The sequence below is a fragment of the Oncorhynchus masou genome, chromosome 13 (genome assembly GCF_036934945.1).
Source record: "Oncorhynchus masou masou isolate Uvic2021 chromosome 13, UVic_Omas_1.1, whole genome shotgun sequence".
NCBI classification, from domain to species: domain Eukaryota; kingdom Metazoa; phylum Chordata; class Actinopteri; order Salmoniformes; family Salmonidae; genus Oncorhynchus; species Oncorhynchus masou.
The window spans coordinates 62,808,359-62,829,047 of record NC_088224.1 but is presented as its reverse complement, the minus strand read 5'-3'; the positions used below and the strand labels follow the sequence as shown (position 1 = coordinate 62,829,047).

Below are 20,689 nucleotides of genomic sequence, written 5' to 3'. Positions count from 1 at the left end.
TGTGTGTGTAACATTAGTCTACAAAGCTACATCTACACTGTCACTGGAAGTACAAGAAAATAGTCCTGAGCGACACATCAACCCTCTAGTAACCCACAGACTCTGCTGTGCAAGGTTTATGTAGCCCTGGTAATAATCGATTCCTGGAGCGCGTCCTTTATTTGCCCATTAGTCCAGGAGACGTTGATGCCTTCGTAATGGCACACAGGCTAAGGCTTGGGTAAAGAGACACAAGGCTTTAACAAACAGCGATACAAGCATTCAGTCATTTTAAAGCCGGGTCCATCTCTGGATGTATCAGTCTTTACGCAGTGTGGCATGAGAGCTCATGCTGGATATCACTGAAGACAAGCTTGGGTAAACTCAAACAATTGTAAAGCTTCTCAAAAACGCATCTTTAGACAGACGGAAGATGCGCCCAGGTGAAAGAGGCTCTCCAATGGAGACCTGAGGGAGGAGACGAGAGATGAGTTGACTTCAAAAGACGTCCAGGTGACCTATGTGGCTGTGACAATATGAATGGGAACAATAACTTCACCTTGTGTCTGATCTCGGACTCTTATAAAAGGATCCTGCTCCCACTGACCTACAGCCTGGTGTTTGTTCTGGGTCTGACCCTAAATGGAGCACTGCTGTGGGTGGTGTGCTTCCGGACCCGGACCTGGAGCTGCTCTGTCATCTACCTGACCAACCTGGCCGTGGCTGACCTGCTGTACGTGCTGTCCTTGCCGCTGCTCATTGTCAGCTATGCCATGGATGACGTATGGCCCTTCGGTAACATAATCTGCAAAGTCGTCAGATTCTTCTTCTGTATGAACCTCCACTGCAGCATGATGTTCCTCATGTGCATCAGCGTGCACCGGTTCCTCGGTGTGTGCTACCCGATTACGGCACTCCGGTTCAGGACCAAAAACCTGGCTGTTTTGATGTCTGGCTCAGTTTGGGTCCTGGTGATGCTGGAGATATCACCAACCCTTTTGTTTGCCCACACCGGGTTCATCAACAACATGACTGTGTGCTATGAAATGACCAACCCTGGCCAGTTGTATATTTACTTTCCTTACGACATGTTTCTAGACGTGGTTGGATTTCTGGTACCTTTCATGATTATTATAATCTGTTACTGCTCAATGATGAGAGTGCTCTACCGGGCTGGAAGGGACAACTCACAGGTAGGGACAGAGAATCTAAACAAGTCCATACGCACCATTCTGGCGGTGTGCTTGATGTTCGTGTTGTGTTTTGTGCCTTATCACATTGCGCGGATTGTGTGCCTGTTCATACGCGTCTATGTATCCAGTGACTGTAGAGTCATCAACTTGGTGATGATCGGCTATAAGATATGGAAACCCCTGGTCAGCTTCAACAGCTGTGCAAATCCACTGCTGTACTTCCTGGGTTCAGACAGGCAACGGAAGCAGCTCTGGGCCCAGTTATTTAGGAGTAAGATAGTCCATCCCGTGGTGTGCACAGTACAGCCAGATATGGTACCCACCGTGTCTGGTACTGCCAGAAATCAGTGACTGATTCATTTTTCTCTGCAAGTCAGAATTCTTATTTGATTTTAGTAGGTGAATGACCCATTTCGTTCTACGCCTTTTGGCACAGAATTACCCATTTGTCAGGCAGCCCTGCTACATACAGATGGGTCCATTTTAGCCTCTACTGGACTATACTCTGCCACTCAGTCAAAGTGACAAGAGGTTAAAAGACTGATTCTCTGATGTGTTCTTAAGGGCCTTTGTCCCCTATTCTGGAAATAACACACAGCACATCTCTCTTTTTGGAACCACATGTTTTTCCATTTCACAAACAACAAAGTACAGAACTCATTACAATACCAAAGTAAACACCTTCAATATATTACTGACACTTAAATATAGTGCAATTTACATACACTTTTCTCAGTCATATACCAATAAAGGTAATGGCTGTATTCAGTCATGAAGGTAATATCCTCACCTGTAGGTATATGCAACATATTGTATCGCAGATAAATAGTGCCCTCTGCTGTTGACACAGTTGATAACCATATCCACATTGCTGAGAGCGATGCAGACAACAAAAAAATTAAACTTAGTCAAGACTTCACACTTACTGCACAGGGCATGGAAAACATACATTATTACACCAAATAGCACTTTCAAGATACAAACATAGTTACGATGTATATAGTAGCTTATTTACACCATCAAATGTAATTTTGTGATTAGCTTAGAAACGGTAATACATAAACTAAAAGGCACAAGTGTGGCTTCACAGCAACATATACAAAATAGAGCAGTACCTTATCAGTTCTACGTCAGATAAACACCTGAAAGTACATTGTAATGGAGGATATTTTGTACCTTTTGTCCAGAGACATGGACACAGACTGAATTTCTATGTTGAGGGGGGTTGTGCAGAGTAGGCCGCATCACTTCAGTACACTTCTGTGTGCCAGTGAAGAGCAGGGGGTACAGCAGTGATCTGGGAGCTGGAGGAAGTAGAAGGGAATTTAGCATCCATCTGCATATGGTGGTTGTGTGTACCTGAGCTCCTAGTCTGGACAGGTAACGGTTGCGCAGGCCAAAACCAGACATGGGCCTGAGTTTGGCCAGCTTTTCCCCAGTCTGCTGACTGACCCTCTGACACCTTTCAACTCTACAAGGACAGCAGGGGGAGTGGCATAATCATCATGGTAAAATACAAACGTTTATTTGCCGTCCTGAGACAATACTGTAGTATATAAAAGTACATTTGATCAGACAGAATGACAATCAGTTCTGGCAAGAACACAATTGCCTGATAATGTTCTTTAACAAACACAGTGAACATCATATGTAACAAAAACAGGCATTTTTTTCATTCCTTCATACATTGAACTGTGGCAATTTAAAATAGCCTAAAAGTACAACATGTAGTTTGAGGTAATTTTTTATTGCAAAAAAATAAAATATGAATCTCTCTCCAGGAACAGGGTTGGAGATCTTTGCTCTCGGCAGTAGTACCCAGGGAACACATGTTATTTAGAGCTGTTAGAGAGATCAACTCTAAACAGACAGCACTCATTGCAATTTACACAGAGACTATTCTGGATCTAACAAAGACAAACAAACAGCCATCACAACTTTAGTGGTATATGGATAGGCTTCCTCCACCACAATATGACCTAATACTATGCTACGGAAAGCCACTTAGTTAAAGCTTGTGATGTCCGGCAGAAAACTGATTCAGGGTTAAAGAATTTGAAGTGATCATTCATTACAATAGAACAACTATCATCAAAAGTGATTAACAGAATTATCATTTGATTTAGTGGTTTTCAACACATGAAAGTGTCTCTTGGCAATTTCCTGAGAGTGGTCAATAAACATCAGCAAAAAAACAGTTATCCTTCATTCAGTTGTACAGCAAAGAGGGTTTCCACCCAATTGCCAATGTTAAGTCAGCCCTTCACACCTCTGATTCAGAGGGGTTGGGTTAAATGCAGAAGACACATTTAAGTTGAATGCATTCAGTTGTATAACTGACTAGGTGTCCCCCTTTCCCAATGTTTTAGGTTTCTTCAAAGTTCTTCTTCTTACACATAAGCCAGGTCATTTTCATGAAGGTCACTAAAAACTGCTGCATTCAAAATTTGAGTTAAAAGTTAAGAAATGGAACGTAATTATGCATTGGGTGAATACTATCAAAAATGTTTCCCCTTTAAATTCGTTTATCACTTTGACAAGGTCTGCCTTAGCCTTGAAGGTGTGACAGAGAGTCATGTTTTACGAGCCTATATGACGAGCCAAGAGAAAAGGAATTTAATGAAGGAACGGCGCTATAAAGAATTTAACACAATGCAGATTCTGAAATCCTCCAGCATAAATCTGTCAAACTAGATGATGCGTATATGATTACTCTTGAGAATGACCTCACTGTATGCAATAGCCGGGAAAGGAGATGGGTTGGTTTTGCGGTTGCCAGTTTGACATTTTCTTCATGATGATTACACAGATTATTCATTTGTGGGTGTTTAAAAGTTAAGCACACCAACAGTTTGTTTCAGATGATCAAAAATTGAAGTAAAAATGTAAAGACCTTTCTGAACAATATACATTTAACAAAACATGCATAATATAACATTGACGGACAATTAAGTCCTTTCTAACACCCTGGTTTTAGAGAGATGCTTAAAATATTTTTTCTAAGAATATTGAACCAGTTCACCTCTTATAGCATAGATGATTTTACTAAGCAATAAGACACATCCAGGTGTACATTATCGGTGAAGAACTTTACATCCCTGAAGTAGAAGTCACTCAGCCTGGAGCCTAGTTCCACAGACATTTAAAAACCTTTCAAAGTCAGCTTAAAGTGCTTTCTGGTACCCCACTCTACTGACATTAAAGTGTGATTGATGCTGAGGTTTGAGGTTCCAAAGCATGCACACAAACACCAGTCAGTCATTAGCCAGCCCTCACACAGCCACAGGAGGGAGGAGTCAGTGAGGAGGAGTCAAACACCAGTCAGTCATTAGCCAGCCCTCACACAGCCACAGGAGGGAGGAGTCAGTGAGGAGGAGTCAAACACCAGTCAGTCATTAGCCAGCCCTCACACAGCCACAGGAGGGAGGAGTCAGTGAGGAGGAGTCAAACACCAGTCAGTCATTAGCCAGCCCTCACACAGCCACAGGAGGGAGGAGTCAGTGAGGAGGAGTCGGTATGTGATGTCAGAGCAGAGGGATCAGCATCTGAACTGTGATGGGTCAGTATGTTGGTGGGAGGGGTCAGTTACATTGAAGGAATGTGTCAGTGTGCAGATATGAGGAGCCAGTAGGCTCCTTAGGGGGTGATTGACAGCTGTGGCCTAAGACTGTGTGCCTGCTCACCTGGAAAACACAGCGCAGGGCCAATGCGTTAGTCTGGGGTACTCTGCACACAGCCTCACACACACACCAAAAGCCAACTAGAAAATAAATCCTTCTCTACTGCCCTTGTTGAATTGTTGATAAGTGAAAACTTAACTTCATACCCGTTTTTCACATCTGCATGGGCAAGTCAACAAGGACAGAGGGAAGGAGAGAAGACGCTGAGAGGGGTATTGGGCCGAGCAGTAACGCTACACACGAGCAGAAACAGGTTAGACCACACACGGACCGCGTTCAGGAACAGTGTATGCGAGTTAGGAGAGCCAGAATTGGTTATTAAGGAGCAAGAAAACAATACATGAAAACATTATGCAGATTGAGCACCAAATACACTCTTTATCTAGACAAAGTCTACATCTTACTCAATCCAGAGCAGTCATATGATCTACTAAGCTTGCACATGTTCATTCAGAATGTTAACTACAAACCTCTGAAATGGCTTTTCTCAAATGTTTTCAACGAACCCACTTGGGATCATATATGGTAGAGTTTCTCTTACAACTTTCTCTGAGCCTTCAGATAAGGTGAGAGGTTGGGAACTCTACTGAAGAATATCACAGTTGCGGGCTTTTTTTAAATCCAGCACCAGTTGGATGTTTAATAATACACTGATAATAGGAACTTGCCTTTCTCCTTATGAGTGGGTTGAGAACCTAACGTTCAGTGGCTCTTGTGTATTGAGTGTGAGAGGAAGAGAGGGGGGAAGGTGAAAGGTCATGGATACTCACTCTGAATCTGAATTGGAGCACTTCAGGAGTTTTACCCGGGCAGAGGCTGAGAGGTTCAGATCTCCTCCTGAAGAGAGAGGAGGGGAGAGAGTGGTAGGGAGAGGAAACAGAGGGAGAAGGACAGAAAGAGAAAGGGTGGGGGAGAGAGAACAGGAGAGGGATATCAAAGAGCATGGTTAGTGATGATATCATAAGGCACGTTCCACAGTGAGTGGTGTACCGGTGTCAGGGGAGCAGGAGGCCCGCTTCCATCTCTCTTACCTCGTAGACAATCAACAAAGTACAGCATCACTACTGCGATCAGTGCCACAGAGAGAGAGAGAGAGAGAGAGAGAGACATTTATTGGTTGACTCAACACACACAGACGCATAAAAGTTTTACTCACAGCAGACACAGGTGCTGAAGAAGACCTCCAGGAAGAGGTATCCCTTGTTGTCCAGAATAGATCCTGCTGCCATGGAGATCAGAGCCAAGCCCAGGTTCTGGATGGACTGCATGCTGGGAGGTAGGAATGCCATATATCATCACCACCACCATCAACAGCAGCAGCAGTATCATCATAGGCACAAATAATTGTGGCCAGAATGCAAAAGCCTGTAGGTATGAGGACGTTTTCTGGTCAGACAGAAGGGGTGGGTAGGAGCAAGTATACTTACAAGCCATAGGCTGTCCCCAGCTGATGCTCTGGCACCACGAAGGCCACCATGGGCCACAGGGCACAGGCCAGCAGGGAGTAGGACAAACCCAACAGTGACTGGAGGACACAGACACACAGTACTGTTATCAACACCATTCACTATACCTGGTTACCCAGTCACAATACAACTACATTATATACATTCTACATTCTATATATAAACTCATTGAAAATCTGACTGTCTTGGAGGACTAAACAAATTGAGTGTTCAAGGAGCCAGTGATCCAAGGTTGCTCATCACTGCAAACACCAGGTGTCTAGTGAATATACTACTAAATGTCCCCAAGGGCATATTTTGCTGTGAACCACTCTGTACCATTCTAATGGTAACCGAATGGAGAATGGTCATCACCATGGCGATCCAGGGGTTCCAGAAGGTGAAGGCGAGCAACATGTGGGCTATGAGCATCGTGACGACGGCACACAGCACCCAGATTATTCTTCCCTATCCTGTCCACCATGAAGCCCAACACAGGAGAGGCTGGGGCTGAGATGATGTACACAATACTGGGAGAGAAGAAGAGGGTGGAGAGAGGGATACGGAGGGAGAGGAAGGGAGGAGGAGAAGGAAGAGAAAAGGAGAAAGTGTTTAGAAGGGGGATAGAGAAACATATAGTTACAATGTGTTGTGGCAGTTCTTAGCCTGAGGTGAGGAGAACTAAAACAAACCTCATTTTGAAGAACTAACACAGGCCTCACTCCGTCCAAATGGGATCACTCATCTTATTGAATTACTCTAGCATCTCAGACTGGGATGAAGTGCTGTGCGTTACCTGTTGATTGCTCCTGCTTCAGCTGGTGAGAAGTTTAACTTTTCAATGAAGAAAACCCTGCAAGGGGAAGACAGACAGAGGTGAGAGGACAGTCAGTCACAGCAGACCAGAGTCTGTCCATACGATCACTGTAACATATCCCACCACCGCATTAAGCACATCCCTGCTCCTGTCCTATTGGCAATACTCACAGCTCAGACCAATGTACTCTTTATGCTGCTATTACCTTTATTTAACCTTTATTTCACTAGGCAAGTCAGTTGAGAACAAATTGTTATTTACAATGACGGCCTACCCCGGAAGACGCTGGGCCAATTGTGGCCAGATGTGATGCAGCCTGGATTCGAACCAGGGACTGCAGTGATGCTTCTTGCACTAAGATGCAGCGCCTAGTGACTATGCATTGATAATAAACAGCGAGTAGCAGCAGTGTAAAAACAAAGGGGTGGGGGGAATAGAAGATAGTCCGGTGGCCATTTGATTAGTTGTTCAGTAGTCCTATGGCTTGTGGGTAGAAGCTGTTAAGGAGCCTTTTGGTCCTAGACTTGGCGCTCCGATAACGCTTGCCGTGCTGTAGCAGAGTGAACAGTCTGACTTGGGTGACTTGAGTCTGACAATTTGTATTTGACATTTATTTGCTCAGCAGGCATCGCCACTGTAATTATTCTATAAAACTACTGACAACATTTCTCCCAAATTCCAAATAAAAATATTGTAATTTAGAACATTTATTTGCAGAAAATGACAACTGGTCAAAATAACAAAAAAAAGAGGCAGTGTTATCAGACTGATCCTCCACCAAATTGGGTGTGAGTCAGTGTGGCTTGAAAGCCTCTCCAGGTCTCACACCCATTGTGAAATTTAGTGGAGGATTGGTGATGATCTGGGGGTGCTTTGGCAAGGCTGCAATCGGGCAGATTTGTCTTCCTGAAGGACTCATGAATCAAGCCACGTACAAGGTTGTCCTGGAAGAAAACATGCTTCCTTCTGCTCTGACAACGTCCCCCAACTCTGAAGATTGGTTTTTCCAGCAGGACAATGCTCCACGCCACACAGCTAGGTCAATCAAGGTGTGGATGGAGGACCAGCAGATCAAGACCCTGTCATGGCCAGCCCAATCTCTAGACCTGAACCCCATTGAAAACCTCTGGAATGTGATCAAGAGGAAGATGGATGGTCACAAGCCATCAAACAAAGCTGAGCTGCTTGAATGTTTGCGCCAGGAGTGGCATAAAGTCACCCAACATCAATGTGGAAGACTGATGGAGAGCATGACAAGACACATGAAAGCTGTGGTTGAAAATCAGGGTTATTCCAACAAATATTGATTTCTGAACTCTTCCTAAGTATTTTCATTGCATTATTCTGCATCTTTTTTGTTAAACAAGTTGTCCTTTTCTGCAAATAAAAGTTCTAAAAGACAATATTTTTATTTGGAATTTGGGAGAAATGTTGTCAGTAGTTTATAGAATAAAACGAAAGTGTTCATTTTAACTAATACATACAGTACCTATAAATAGTAAATCCAGACAAACTGATCATTTTGCAGTTGTCTCAATTTTTTCCAGAGCTCTGTGTGTGTGTGTGTGTGATATATACACTGCTCAAAAAATAAAGGGAACAGTTAAACAACAATGTAACTCCAAGTCAATCACACTTCTGTGAAATCAAACTCTCCACTTAGGAAGCAACACTGATTGACACTAAATTTCACATGCTGTTGTGCAAATGGAAGACAACCGGTGGAAATAGGCAATTAGCAAGACACCCCCAATAAAGGAGTGGTTCTGCAGGTGGTGGCCACAGACCACTTCTCAGTTCCTATGCTTCCTGGCTGAGGTTTTGGTCACTTTTGAATGCTGGCGTTGCTTTCACTCTAGTGGTAGCATGTCTAAAACCCCCACAACTGGCTCAGGTAGTGCAGCTCATCCAGGATGGCACATCAATGCGAGATGTTGCAAGAAGGTTTGCTGTGTCTGTCAGCGTAGGGTCCAAAGCATGGAGGCGCTACCAGGAGACAGGCCAGTACATCAGGAGACGTGGAGGAGGCCGTAGGAGGGCAACAACCCAGCAGCAGGACCACTACCTCCGCCTTTGTGCAAGGAGGAGCAGGAGGAGCACTGCCAGAGCCCTGCAAAAAGACCTCCAGCAGGCCACACATGTGCATGTGTCTGCTCAAACGGTCAGAAACAGACTCCATGAAGGTGGTATGAGGGCCCGACGTCCACAGGTCGGGGGGTTGTGCTTACAGCCCAACACCGTGCAGGACGTTCGGCATTTGCCAGAGAACACCAAGATTGGCAAATTCGCCACTGTCGCCCTGTGCTCTTCACAGATGAAAGCAGGTTCACACTGAGCACATGTGACAGAAGTGACAGAGTCTGGAGACGCCGTGGAGAACGTTCTGCTGCCAGCAACATCCTCCAGCATGACCGGTTTGGCGGTGGGTCAGTCATGGTGTGGGGTGGCATTTCTTTGGGGGGCCGCACAGCCCTCCATGTGCTCGCCAGAGGTAGCCTGACTGCCATTAGGTACCGAGATGAGATCCTCAGACCCATTGTGAGACCATATGCTGGTAAGGTTGGCCCTGGGTTCCTCCTAATGCAAGACAATGCTAGACCTCATGTGGCTGGAGTGTGTCAGCAGTTCCTGCAAGAGGAAGGCATTGATGCTATGGACTGGCCCGCCCTTTCTCCAGACCTGAATCCAATTGAGCACATCTGGAACATCATGTCTCGCTCCATCCACCAACGCCACGTTGCACCACAGACTGTCCAAGAGTTGGCGGATGCTTTAGTCCAGGTCTGGGAGGAGATCCCTCAGGAGACCATCCGACACCTCATCAGGAGCATGCCCAGGCGTTGTAGGGAGGTCATACAGGCACGTGGAGGCCACACACACTACTGAGCCTCAGTGTGGTTTTCCACTTTAATTTTGAGTGTGACTCCAATTCCAGACCTCCATGGGTTGATAAATTTGATTTCCATTGATAATGTGTGATTGCTGTCAGCACATTCAACTATGTAAAGAAAAAATAATTTAATAAGAATATTTCATTCATTCAGATCTAGGATGTGTTATTTTTAGTGTTCCCTTTATTTTTTTGAGCAGTGTATATACAGTGGGGCAAAAAAGTATTTAGTCAGCCACCAATTGTGCAAGTTCTCCCACTTAAAAAGATGAGAGGCCTGTAATTTTCATCATTGGTACACTTCAACTATGACACACAAAATGAGAAAAAAAATCCAGAAAATCACATTGTAGGATTTTTAATGAATTTATTTGCAAAATTATGGTGGAAAATAAGTATTTGGTCAATCACAAAAGTTTCTCAATACTTTGTTATATACCCTTTGTTGGCAATGACAGAGGTCAAAAACGTTTTCTGTAAGTCTTCACAAGGTTTTCACACACTGTTGCTGGTATTTTGGCCCATTCCTCCATGCAGATCTCCTCTAGAGCAGTGATGTTTTGGGGCTGTTGCTGGGCAACACGGACTTTCAACTCCCTACAAAGATTTTCTATGGGGTTGAGATCTGGAGACTGGCTAGGCCACTCCAGGACCTTGAAATGCTTCTTACGAAGCCACTCCTTTGTTGCCCAGGCGGTGTGTTTGGGATCATTGTCATGCTGAAAGACCCAGCCACATTTAATCTTTAATGTTACTTTGGTCCCAGCTCTCTGCAGGTCATTCACTAGCTCCCCCCGTGTGGTTCTGGGATTTTTGCTCAACGTTTTGGTGATCATTTTGACCCCACGGGGTGAGATCTTGCATGGAGCCCCAGATCGAGGGAGATTATCAGTGGTCTTGTATGTCTTCCATTTCCTAATAATTGCTCCCACAGTTGATTTCTTCAAACCAAGCTGCTTACCTATTGCAGATTCAGTCTTCCCAGCCGGGTCAGGTCTACAATTTTGTTTCTGGTGTCCTTTGACAGCTCTTTGGTCTTGGCCATAGTGGAGTGTGACTGTTTGAGGTTGTGGACAGGTGTCTTTTATACTGATAACAAGTTCAAACAGGTTTCATTATTACAGGTAACGAGTGGAGGACAGAGGAGCCTCTTAAAGAAGAAGTTACAGGTCTGTGAGAGCCAGAAATCTTGCTTGTTTGTAGGTGACCAAATACTTATTTTCCACCATAATTTGCAAATAAATTAATTAAAAAATCCTACAATGTGATTTTCTGGATTTTTTTCTCATTTTGTCTGTCATTTGTCTCTCTCCTCCCCCTGTCTCTCCCCCAGTGTCCCCTCCTCCTCCCCAGTGTCCCCTCCTCCTCCCCAGTGTCCCCTCCTCCTCCCCCCAGTGTCCCCGTGTCCCCTCGTGTCCCCTCCTCCCCCAGTGCCCCCCCCCCAGTGTCCCCGTGTCCCCTCGTGTCCCCCCCTCCAGTGTCCCCTCCTCCCCCCAGTGTCCCCTCCTCCCCCCAGTGTCCCCTCCCCCCCCCCAGTGTCCCCTCCCCCCCCCCAGTGTCCTCCCCCCAGTGTCCCCCCCCGTGTCCTCTCTAAACAAAAACAATTATTGTGGACCTCGGATTCCTGGAGTGCTTTTTAGGTAAAAGAGGATGATAGCAGTGCAGCCTGTGTGATGATTGAGGCACTATACAAATTAGACAGTCACAAGACTTCAAATATGGCCCGTCATACCTGCAGACAGAGCAGGCCCAACCAGCCGAACCGCGTACCAGCATGTACTCTGACAGCAAAACGGTACCACCGCAGGTGACATACAAGTTCGGTGATGTTTGTGTTGTGACGGCCCTGAATTTTTCTGAACCGTCTCAGTGCAGCTCCTCCCAATAGGGCGCTTTCCCTTTAATTCCCAATTAAATATGCAGCATCAGCTGCGCAAAAGTGTTTGTTTTTTATGGAGACATGAATGAGGATGTGTTCAACCCTCAGTTCCGAGGCTTCTCGATTCCGTTGTTTTGTTGCCGTTAAACTTGTGTTTTGTAGCCTAATTGAGTTTATCCAGGATCGGATCCACTCTTTGCTTCCATGGACTACACCTCTCTTAAAGTTCTGTGGTAAAATAATTGTTATATGGATTGTATGATTAATACTGGGTTTACGCTACACTTGAATGAACGGACAAACATTGTTCCCTGAACTCCTTTACCGGGCTGGACTCTTTTTAGGCCCGAGGTACAGGACATTTCTAGAAGAACCAGAACTCATTGTGATATAATAATATGTGTGTGTAATCATTGATGTTGCTAATACAACCCACGCAAAAGAATAGTTGTTTTTGAAGTTCTTTCCAATGTTTTAAGGGTGTATGAGAAGTTTATTTCCATCCTGACTTTTGCATAAGTCCTTTGTATTGGTGTAGACTTGACGGACCAGATGGGACTCATTCCCTCCCAAACCACAAGGAGAAACCAATGTTTTCTCTGGTAGGCAAAACCTACCTGGCACCCCTATAAATAATAACCTCAAGTCAAAACCGTTACAGTGTGGACATTGTTTTCGGGAAAGGGCTTCACCTCCATGGCACAGGGACTTATTAACATTGGAGCCTGTTATAGAGCGGTCAACACCAACTCTATGATCCGGCACAGAAGAGACAGTGTGCGAAAGAGCCAAACAGGCTGCAACTGAGAAGGCTACGCTGTCTGAAATAAAAAAACACTTTAGATGACGGTGGCGTTGCCATCACCACAGACATGTGGACGGATGATTTCAAGAGAAGAGCAGACACCGTGCTTACGCGCCATTTTTGGACCGACGATTGGCAACTGAAAAGTTGCGTTGTCATCACCAGCGTGGAGGTTGAAGGCCGACATGCTGAAGTCGGTCAGCAAGCAGTAAACAGAAATACGGCAATTGCTCAAGGACAGAGACCAACTGGGTTGAATTAAGGGCATTTACCAGGATGAGCTGAGTACTCATCGACTTCCTGTCAGTCTTCAAGGCAACATTTTTAGAGCTAGAAGGAGGGAAGTACCCCGCTTTACATTTGGTGATGCTCTGGTTTTACAAACTAAAACAACACACGGGGATCCACTCTACGCGGGGATCCACTCTACGCGCAGGCATCAAAGGTCCTCACCGAGAAGACGCTGCTCACTCCCACTCGGAAACTCGCCACATTCCTGTGACCAAAATTCAAAACACTGAAGATGCACCTCAACAAAGAACGAGCCACTATGTACGACCAAGCCAGGAGACTGACAGAGCCAGTCAAGTTTCAGCACCACGGACCTGTCCAGCCACGGTGCCTTGTGTCGACGCTGATGGAGTTGCAGCACCACGGACATAGGATTTCATCCAAGATAACAAATAATAATAATCTATTCTTATTAGGTATTTTTATGATTTAGACTGCTATAGGCCTGAATCATTAGGTAAGCCTAAACTAGTAGGTTATGGATATTCATAGACCCATTACTTGCTAAATTGTGTCACCATGCCTCATGGCCTAATAGCCAAATAATGTATTGAAAAATATTGACATTACAGTTGGAAGCACAAGCAACTACTCCATAAATAGACCAAGATTTAACTTGACTGAGCGGGAGGACAAGACAGAAGTCAAAGAGATCGACGAAATCCAGAGCACTCACTTTTCCCTGGCGGATTGTGTTAGGGAAAGTTTGCTTGCTTTCTGGGAGAAGCAGCTTAACTCTGGACTCTTGCAAAGAGAATTCTCTGCGTTCCAGCATCAAGCACATCGAGTGAACACATCTTCAGCACTGTTGGGCGCGTTGTTGAATCCAGTCGCAACCTGAAACCTGGCACAGTGGACCCTATTCCATTTCTTAACAGTGCTGCAAAAAAAAGCAAGACAGAGTACACAATTATACCCTCATAACTGGACAGTTGGTACTTAGATTTTCTAAACTTTGGTGTGTTATAATCTATTTATTTTCTAAACCTATTTTTTCATGAGATATTTCTTTTTTCCAAATAATTCATATACCGGTATGTTAGCCCAGACAGGCAGTTTGCCAACAAGATGTCCATTCACAGTTTCACATTTTGTTTTAGTAAAATAATAGGCTACTGTTCAATAGGCGCAAGCCTTTTTAAATGCTCAAGAGAAATGTAATGGTTCAAAAAATTGTTTAAGAAGAAAATAAAAACAAACTGCACAGCGCATTTTGGATATCTGCGGGTAAGGGTCAGGTGCGGGCCTCAGATTTTCTCTTTAGCAGATATAGGTCGGGTGGTTGCGGATGGGTTATCATCAGTTGCAGGTGGGTGAACAAACAGCTGACCCACGCATCACCAACACACACACTTAACTCACCGGTCATGAGTGAGACTCCCAGAGTGGTGTGTCCTGTCGAGCCTACCAGGTCAGCGACACGGTTGTACACCGAGCCCATGATGTTCATGTTGACCGTGCTACCCTGAGGGAGAGGAGACAAGCCAACACTCCCTGATCAGCCACATAAATAACGCCTTAAGTATTTGCTTCTGTATTTATATACAGTGTAATACATAGCTTCCAGCGTGTTCTTACCAGCCTGGCCACGCTGGGCTGAAGACCAAACACCAGGTTGAGTTCCTTCCCTTTGAACCAGTTCACTGCATAGGTGTTCTGGGCCACCGCCAGGGACTCACCGCCGATCCTACCCAGAGAGAGCACTTAGTTTGGGGGAGAGAAGTGGCTTGGAGCTGTAGCAAGGACAAGCTCTAAAAAGCATCTTACCCAAACAAAGCGTCCAATCTCCATTAACCAGAATAGATCTAGAAGTGCCCCAACAGCAACTATAACCTGTGGAAATACACAGTGATGGAAAAAACACAACAGGCATGCTGAAAAGTAAAGATAGCTTAACTTAAGGTATAGGGGGCAGCATTTTCACTTTTGGATAAATAGCATGCCCAATTTCAACTTCCTGCTACTCATGCCAAGAATATAAGATATGGATATTGTTAGTAGATTTGGATAGAAAACACTGAAGTTTCTAAAACTGTTTGAATCATGTCTGTGAGTATAACAGAACTTATGTAGCAGGCAAAACTCGAGGACTAACCATTCAGATTTTTTTTTGAGGTCTCTGTCTGTTCAGTGAGTTCTCATTTGGAAACAATATTTCTTAGGAACTTTTCAGTTCCTCCTGGATGTCACCAGTCTTTGGAATTTGGTTGAGGTTATTCCTTTGTGCAATGAAGTAGTATGGCCATCTAGGAACTGCGTAACACTGTTGAGAGTTGCGCAAGACTTGAAAAGTAGCTTGGTTTGTTGTCTTCCTGTATTGAACACAGATAAATCCGTCTTCAATTTGATCAATTATTAACATTTAAAAAATACCTAAAATTTTATTACAAAAGTAGTTTGAAATGTTTTGGTAAAGTTTACAGGCAACTTTTAAAATATTTTGTAGTGACGTTGCGCAATTTGTAAGCTGTTTTTTTCTGGATCAAACGCGCCAAATAAATGGACATTTTGGATATATATGGACGGAATTAATCGAACAAAAAGGACCAATTGTGATGTTTATGGGACATATTGGAGTGCCAACAAAAGAAGCTCGTCAAAGGTAAGGCATGTTTTATATTTATTTCTGTGTTTTGTGTAGCGCCTGCAGGGTTGAAATATGCTACCCTCTGTTTACTGCTGGGCTATCATCAGATAATAGCGTCTTATGCTTTCACCGAAAAGCCTTTTAAAAAATCTAACATGTTGGGTGGATTCACGAGTGTAGCTTTAATTTAGTATCTTACATGTGTGATTTAATGAAAGTTTGATTGTTATCATTTTATTTGAATTTGCCCGCGCTGCATTTTCCCTGGTTTTTGGCCATAAGAAGTTAATAGAAAATGACTCAAGCAAAAGTCCCCCAGTAAATTACTACGTGAGTAAAAAAGTATCTGGTTTTAAATGTACTTAAGTACAGTGCAGGAAGAAGTACAATTGTCATACTTCAGTAAAAGTTACAAGTAAAAGTTCTACATCAAATTCCTTATATTAAGCAAACCAGATGGCACAATTTGAATGTATGTACAGCTGAAGTCAGAAGTTTACATACACGTTAGCCAAATACATTTAAAAACTGTTTCACAATTCCTGAAATTAAATCCTAGTAACAATTCCCTGTATAAGGTCAGTTAGGATCACCATTTGATTTTAAGAAAGTGAAATGTCAGAATAATAGTAGAGTGATTTATTTCAGCTTTTATTTCTTTCATCACATTCCCAGTGGGTCAGAAGTTTACATACAATCAATTAGTATTTGGTAGCATTGCCTTAAACAATTTAAACTTGGGTCAAACATTTCTGGTAGCCTTCCACAATAAGTTGGGTGAATTTTGGCCCATTCCTCCTGACAGAGCTGGTGTATCTGAGTCAGGTTTGTAGGCCTCCTTGCTCACACATGCTTTTTCAGTTCTGTCCACAAGTTTTCTATGGGATTGAGGTCAGGGTGTTGTGATGGCAACTCCAATACCTTGACTTTGTTGTCCTTAAGCCATTTTGCCACAACTTTGGAAGTATTCTTGCGTTACCCCCACAACATGATGCTGCCACCTCTGTGCTTCACGGTTGGGATGATGTTGTTCGGCTTGCAAGCATCCCCTTTTTCCCTCAAAACATAAATGGTCATTATGGCAAAACAGTTCTATTTTTGTTTCATCAGACCAGAGGACATTTCTCCAAAAAGTATGACATTTGTCCCCATGTGCAGTTGCAAACAGTAGTCTGGCTTCTTTGTGGCGGTTTTGGAGCAGTGGCTTCTTCCTTGCTGAGCAGCCTTTCAGGTTATGTCTATACAGGGCTTGTTTTACTGTGGAGTTAGATACTACCTGTTTCCTTCAGCATCTTCACAAGGTCCTTTGCTGTTGTTCTGGGATTGATTTGCACTTTTCGCACCAAGGTACGTTCATCTCTGCGTGGTCCCATGGTGTTTATACTTGCATACTAATATTTGTATAGATGAATGTGGTACCTTCAGGCATTTCTAACATTTCTCCCAAGGATTAACCGGACTTGTGGTCTACATTTTTTTCTGAGGTCTTAGCTGATTTATTTTGTTTTTCCCATGACGTCAAGCAACGAGACATTGAATTTGAAGGTAGGCCTTGAAATACATCCACAGGTACACCTCCAATGGACTCAAATGAAGTCAATTAGCCTAACAAAAGTGTAAGTAAACTTCCGACTTCAACTGTGTTCACACACAATAGTTCAGGTTTGGGGTCACTTAGAAATGTCCTTAATTTTGAAAGAAAATACCATTTTTTGTCCAATAACATCAAATTGATCAGAAATACAGTGTAGACATTGTAATGTTGTAAATGACTATTGTAGCTGGAAATGGCAGATTTTTTAAATGGAATATCTACATAGGCACAAAGAGGCCCATTATCAGCAACCATCACTTCTGTGTTCCAGTGGCATGTTGTGTTAGCTAATCCAAGTTTATCATTTTAAAAGGCTAATTGATCATTAGAAAACCCTTTTGCAATTATGTTAGCACTGCTGAAAACTGTTGTCCTGATTAAAGAAGCAATAAAACTGGCATTCTTTAGACTAGTTGAGCATCTGTGGTTCAACATTTGTGGAATTGATTACAGGCTCAAAATGGCCAGAAACAAAGACCTTTCTTCTGAAACTCAGTCAGAAATGTGTATTCATGTGAGAAATTGCCAAGAAACTGAAGATCTCGTACAACGGTGTGTACTACTCCCTTCAAAGAACAGCGCAAACTGGCCCTAACCAGAATAGAAAGAGGAGTGGGAGGCCCAAATGTCTGAACAGTCATATAAAATGTGAAGTACAGATACTCCAAAAAACGACTTCTGTACTTTAAAGTATTTTTATACAAGTACATGACACCACTGGAACATATTTTGAAGTAGAGCAGCTCTCAAATACATCTCCATCATGTGGTGTTTACCTACCTGTCCAACGCAGACAAACAAGGTGAAGATTATCGTTCCTAGCCTAACAGGATAGGAGAAGCACAGTGACAGAAACTAAGTTGGGGATTATATGAAGTGAATATGAACATGTTCATCACAATGTTATCTCTCCTTGTGTTGCTGGAGATGACTGCCCTAGTTCATCATAGATTCAGATTAATCCTCCACACACACACACAAATTACCTCAGCATCTTTTGTTGTCAGAGGTTTATGGTGAGACTAGGGATTTCCTACTAGAGCACTGGAAGAAAAACACTACCCATATTAGTGGGTAAACGGGCTGTATTGTCCATGGAGGAGAGTGTGGGGGAAAACACACCTCCAACAGGAATCTGCACCAGAATGATTACAGAATCCCTTGTCATATTATATAAATGTGACGTACTAGGTCCATATTGTGTAAACCTCACCGTATCTACGAAATGTACACATGCAGTTTTTGCTCTGAGCAGCACAGCACTATGCATGAGTTGTGTGACTGTAACCAGGTTGTCACTGGAGGCAAGAGGTTAAATAGCATGTCTGCGTCTGTACAAAGCTGTTGTCCTTGGATGGCAATAAACAACATGTAGGGATGATGTGCTAGTACAGTAGTGTTTCATTAGTAACCTGTAGTCCTACCTGATGCCAAAGACCCTGTCGCGCAGGAAGCCCCCCAGGAAACAGAGCAACACGTTAGGCCAGGAGTACCAGGCAAAAAGCTGCATGAACATGGATGTGTTGAGCTTCATGTCCTGGTGTAGAACAGAGAGGAAAGAGAATGTCAGTGCATTGGAAGCCCACATTTCTAGAAAAAGTAAAACAAAGAGGCAGGAAAACACAAATATGAACTCTGAGTGCATGGACCAACCATACACTAACTATGACCTGATATTGGTCTGTTTACAGTATTAGAAAATCTTTGAGTACAGCGATAGAGAAACATACCTATTCTAGTTCTAATGAGCCAGTTCCTTGTTAGTGCCGACAGAACACCAAACATTGCTTTGTTTCACTTATCTGCAAGTTTGACTCTTCATGACGATGTTGTAGACTTACACATACAATTACAATGGGCCATAATAACTACAAAACATTTTGTAAAGTTAGTTTCTATATTGAAGCATCGGAGGAAGGCTCTGGCATACAGCAGGCTAGACTACAATGACGACAGGGTGGCATGACGGTGTCATGACACCAAAGTTCTGCATGTGTCAGAAGGAAACTTCAGTCCTCCTTCCTCACCTGTATGACTTGAGTCTTCAAAGCAGGGGGTTATCGTAACAGAAGTAACTTCCTGAAACAAAGTAACGCTGTTAGTGGGTAGAATTGATACATCGTGTTTGGTACATCAAAGTGCCGCTGCATTCTAAACCCGCTCTGATTTGATTGATACGGTCATAAAAGGCTACGGCGTGGTGAAAGATAACCAAACTAACAACGATTCAACGAAGTCTGATATCCAAAAGCAATTACTCTGACAGCTGAATGAAGCCTAAACTTTCTCCAAAGAGTTGATGGAACCGCACTGCTCACCGAATCCGAGAAAGCACATAAAAAGCAGGACGAAAATGCGATGAAGCAGTCGTCTGGGGTCACAGAGTGCGGACATCGGTTTGACCGGTCCACTTTCATTTCTGGGACCTAAAGAAGAGATACCCCCTTCCTCGTCCAAAAGCTTCTGTCGCTCTTCCACCATCTTCGTCTGTGTTTTGTAGAAACACTGCTAGCGGCGCCAACGAGCGTCTGCGTGGCCAAGGGCTAAAATAGAAGTCATTCCTAGCCTGCCTCTCCCATCTCCTCATTGGTTTATAGAAGCAGGTACCCACGTCCCATCTCCTCATTGGTGATACCCACATGGGTGATTGAAAGACAAAATGTTTTGCCGGTAATCGCGGTAAGTGTAGATGCCAATCACCATATAAGTTCAAATATGAAAAAGCCTGGAAGGAGGAGAGATGACTAGAAACGATTCGGTTGGCCGTTTTATGTGTGGATTAATTGTTGGAGTAGAGGACCTTGTGCATTGAGAAACTTAAGGGCCTGCTAGTGATAGTGGTGGAGCCAGCACCTCCACACGTGGAGATGTATCCACTCAGTGAAGTAGGCCTAATCCGCGACCCACAGCAATGCAGTTATCTATGGATCAGTTTATGCCAAAGTCTATGTCTGTAGCAAAACAAGGCCAAATTCATATTGCATTGGCTAAAATGATTGCCACCGATTTCCAGCCATTTTAGATCGTGAAGGAGAGAGGTTTTAGAAATTATAGCAATAGTCTAAATCCAATGTACACAATTCCAAGCAGGAAACCCCTTTCAAAATCACTTATTCCACAACTGTACGAGAGCACACAGGCTTCAGTGTGGGAAAGAGTCCAAAAAGCTACTGCAGTTTGACTAACCACTGACTGCAGGACATCAAGGGTAACCACTTCTTACATGTCGGTTACATGTCACTTCATTGAAGATTTTTCGATGTCTAGCTGTCTTCTGGACTGCTTTGAGTTCAGTGACAGACATACCTCAGAGAACTTGGCAGAGGAACTGTTGAGAGTGGCCAGAGAATGGCAAGTAGATGGAAAAGTGGTCTGTTGTGTTAGCGACAATGCAGCTAACAACCAAAGCCATGAAAATGTTTAAATGGACCCATCATCCATGTCTTGCTCACACAATCAACCTGATCGTAACAGATGCTCTGAAGGTGATGAAGCCCACTGTGGACAAAGTGAAAGCAGCTGTGGAATA

The 20,689-nt window shown here is 43.7% G+C and overlaps 1 protein-coding gene and 1 pseudogene across 1 annotated transcript; one reads left to right on the top strand and one right to left on the bottom strand.

Annotated features, from left to right (window-relative positions):
- Positions 1–515: 515 nt before the first annotated feature.
- Positions 516–1,523, top strand: LOC135553370 (P2Y purinoceptor 4-like). The gene has a single exon (XM_064985513.1). It carries the CDS (start codon positions 516–518, stop codon positions 1,521–1,523), a length of 1,008 nt encoding a protein of 335 aa, XP_064841585.1.
- An 893-nt stretch (positions 1,524–2,416) lies between these two features.
- LOC135553369 (major facilitator superfamily domain-containing protein 1-like) lies at positions 2,417–19,554 on the bottom strand (annotated as a pseudogene).
- Positions 19,555–20,689: the final 1,135 nt, after the last annotated feature.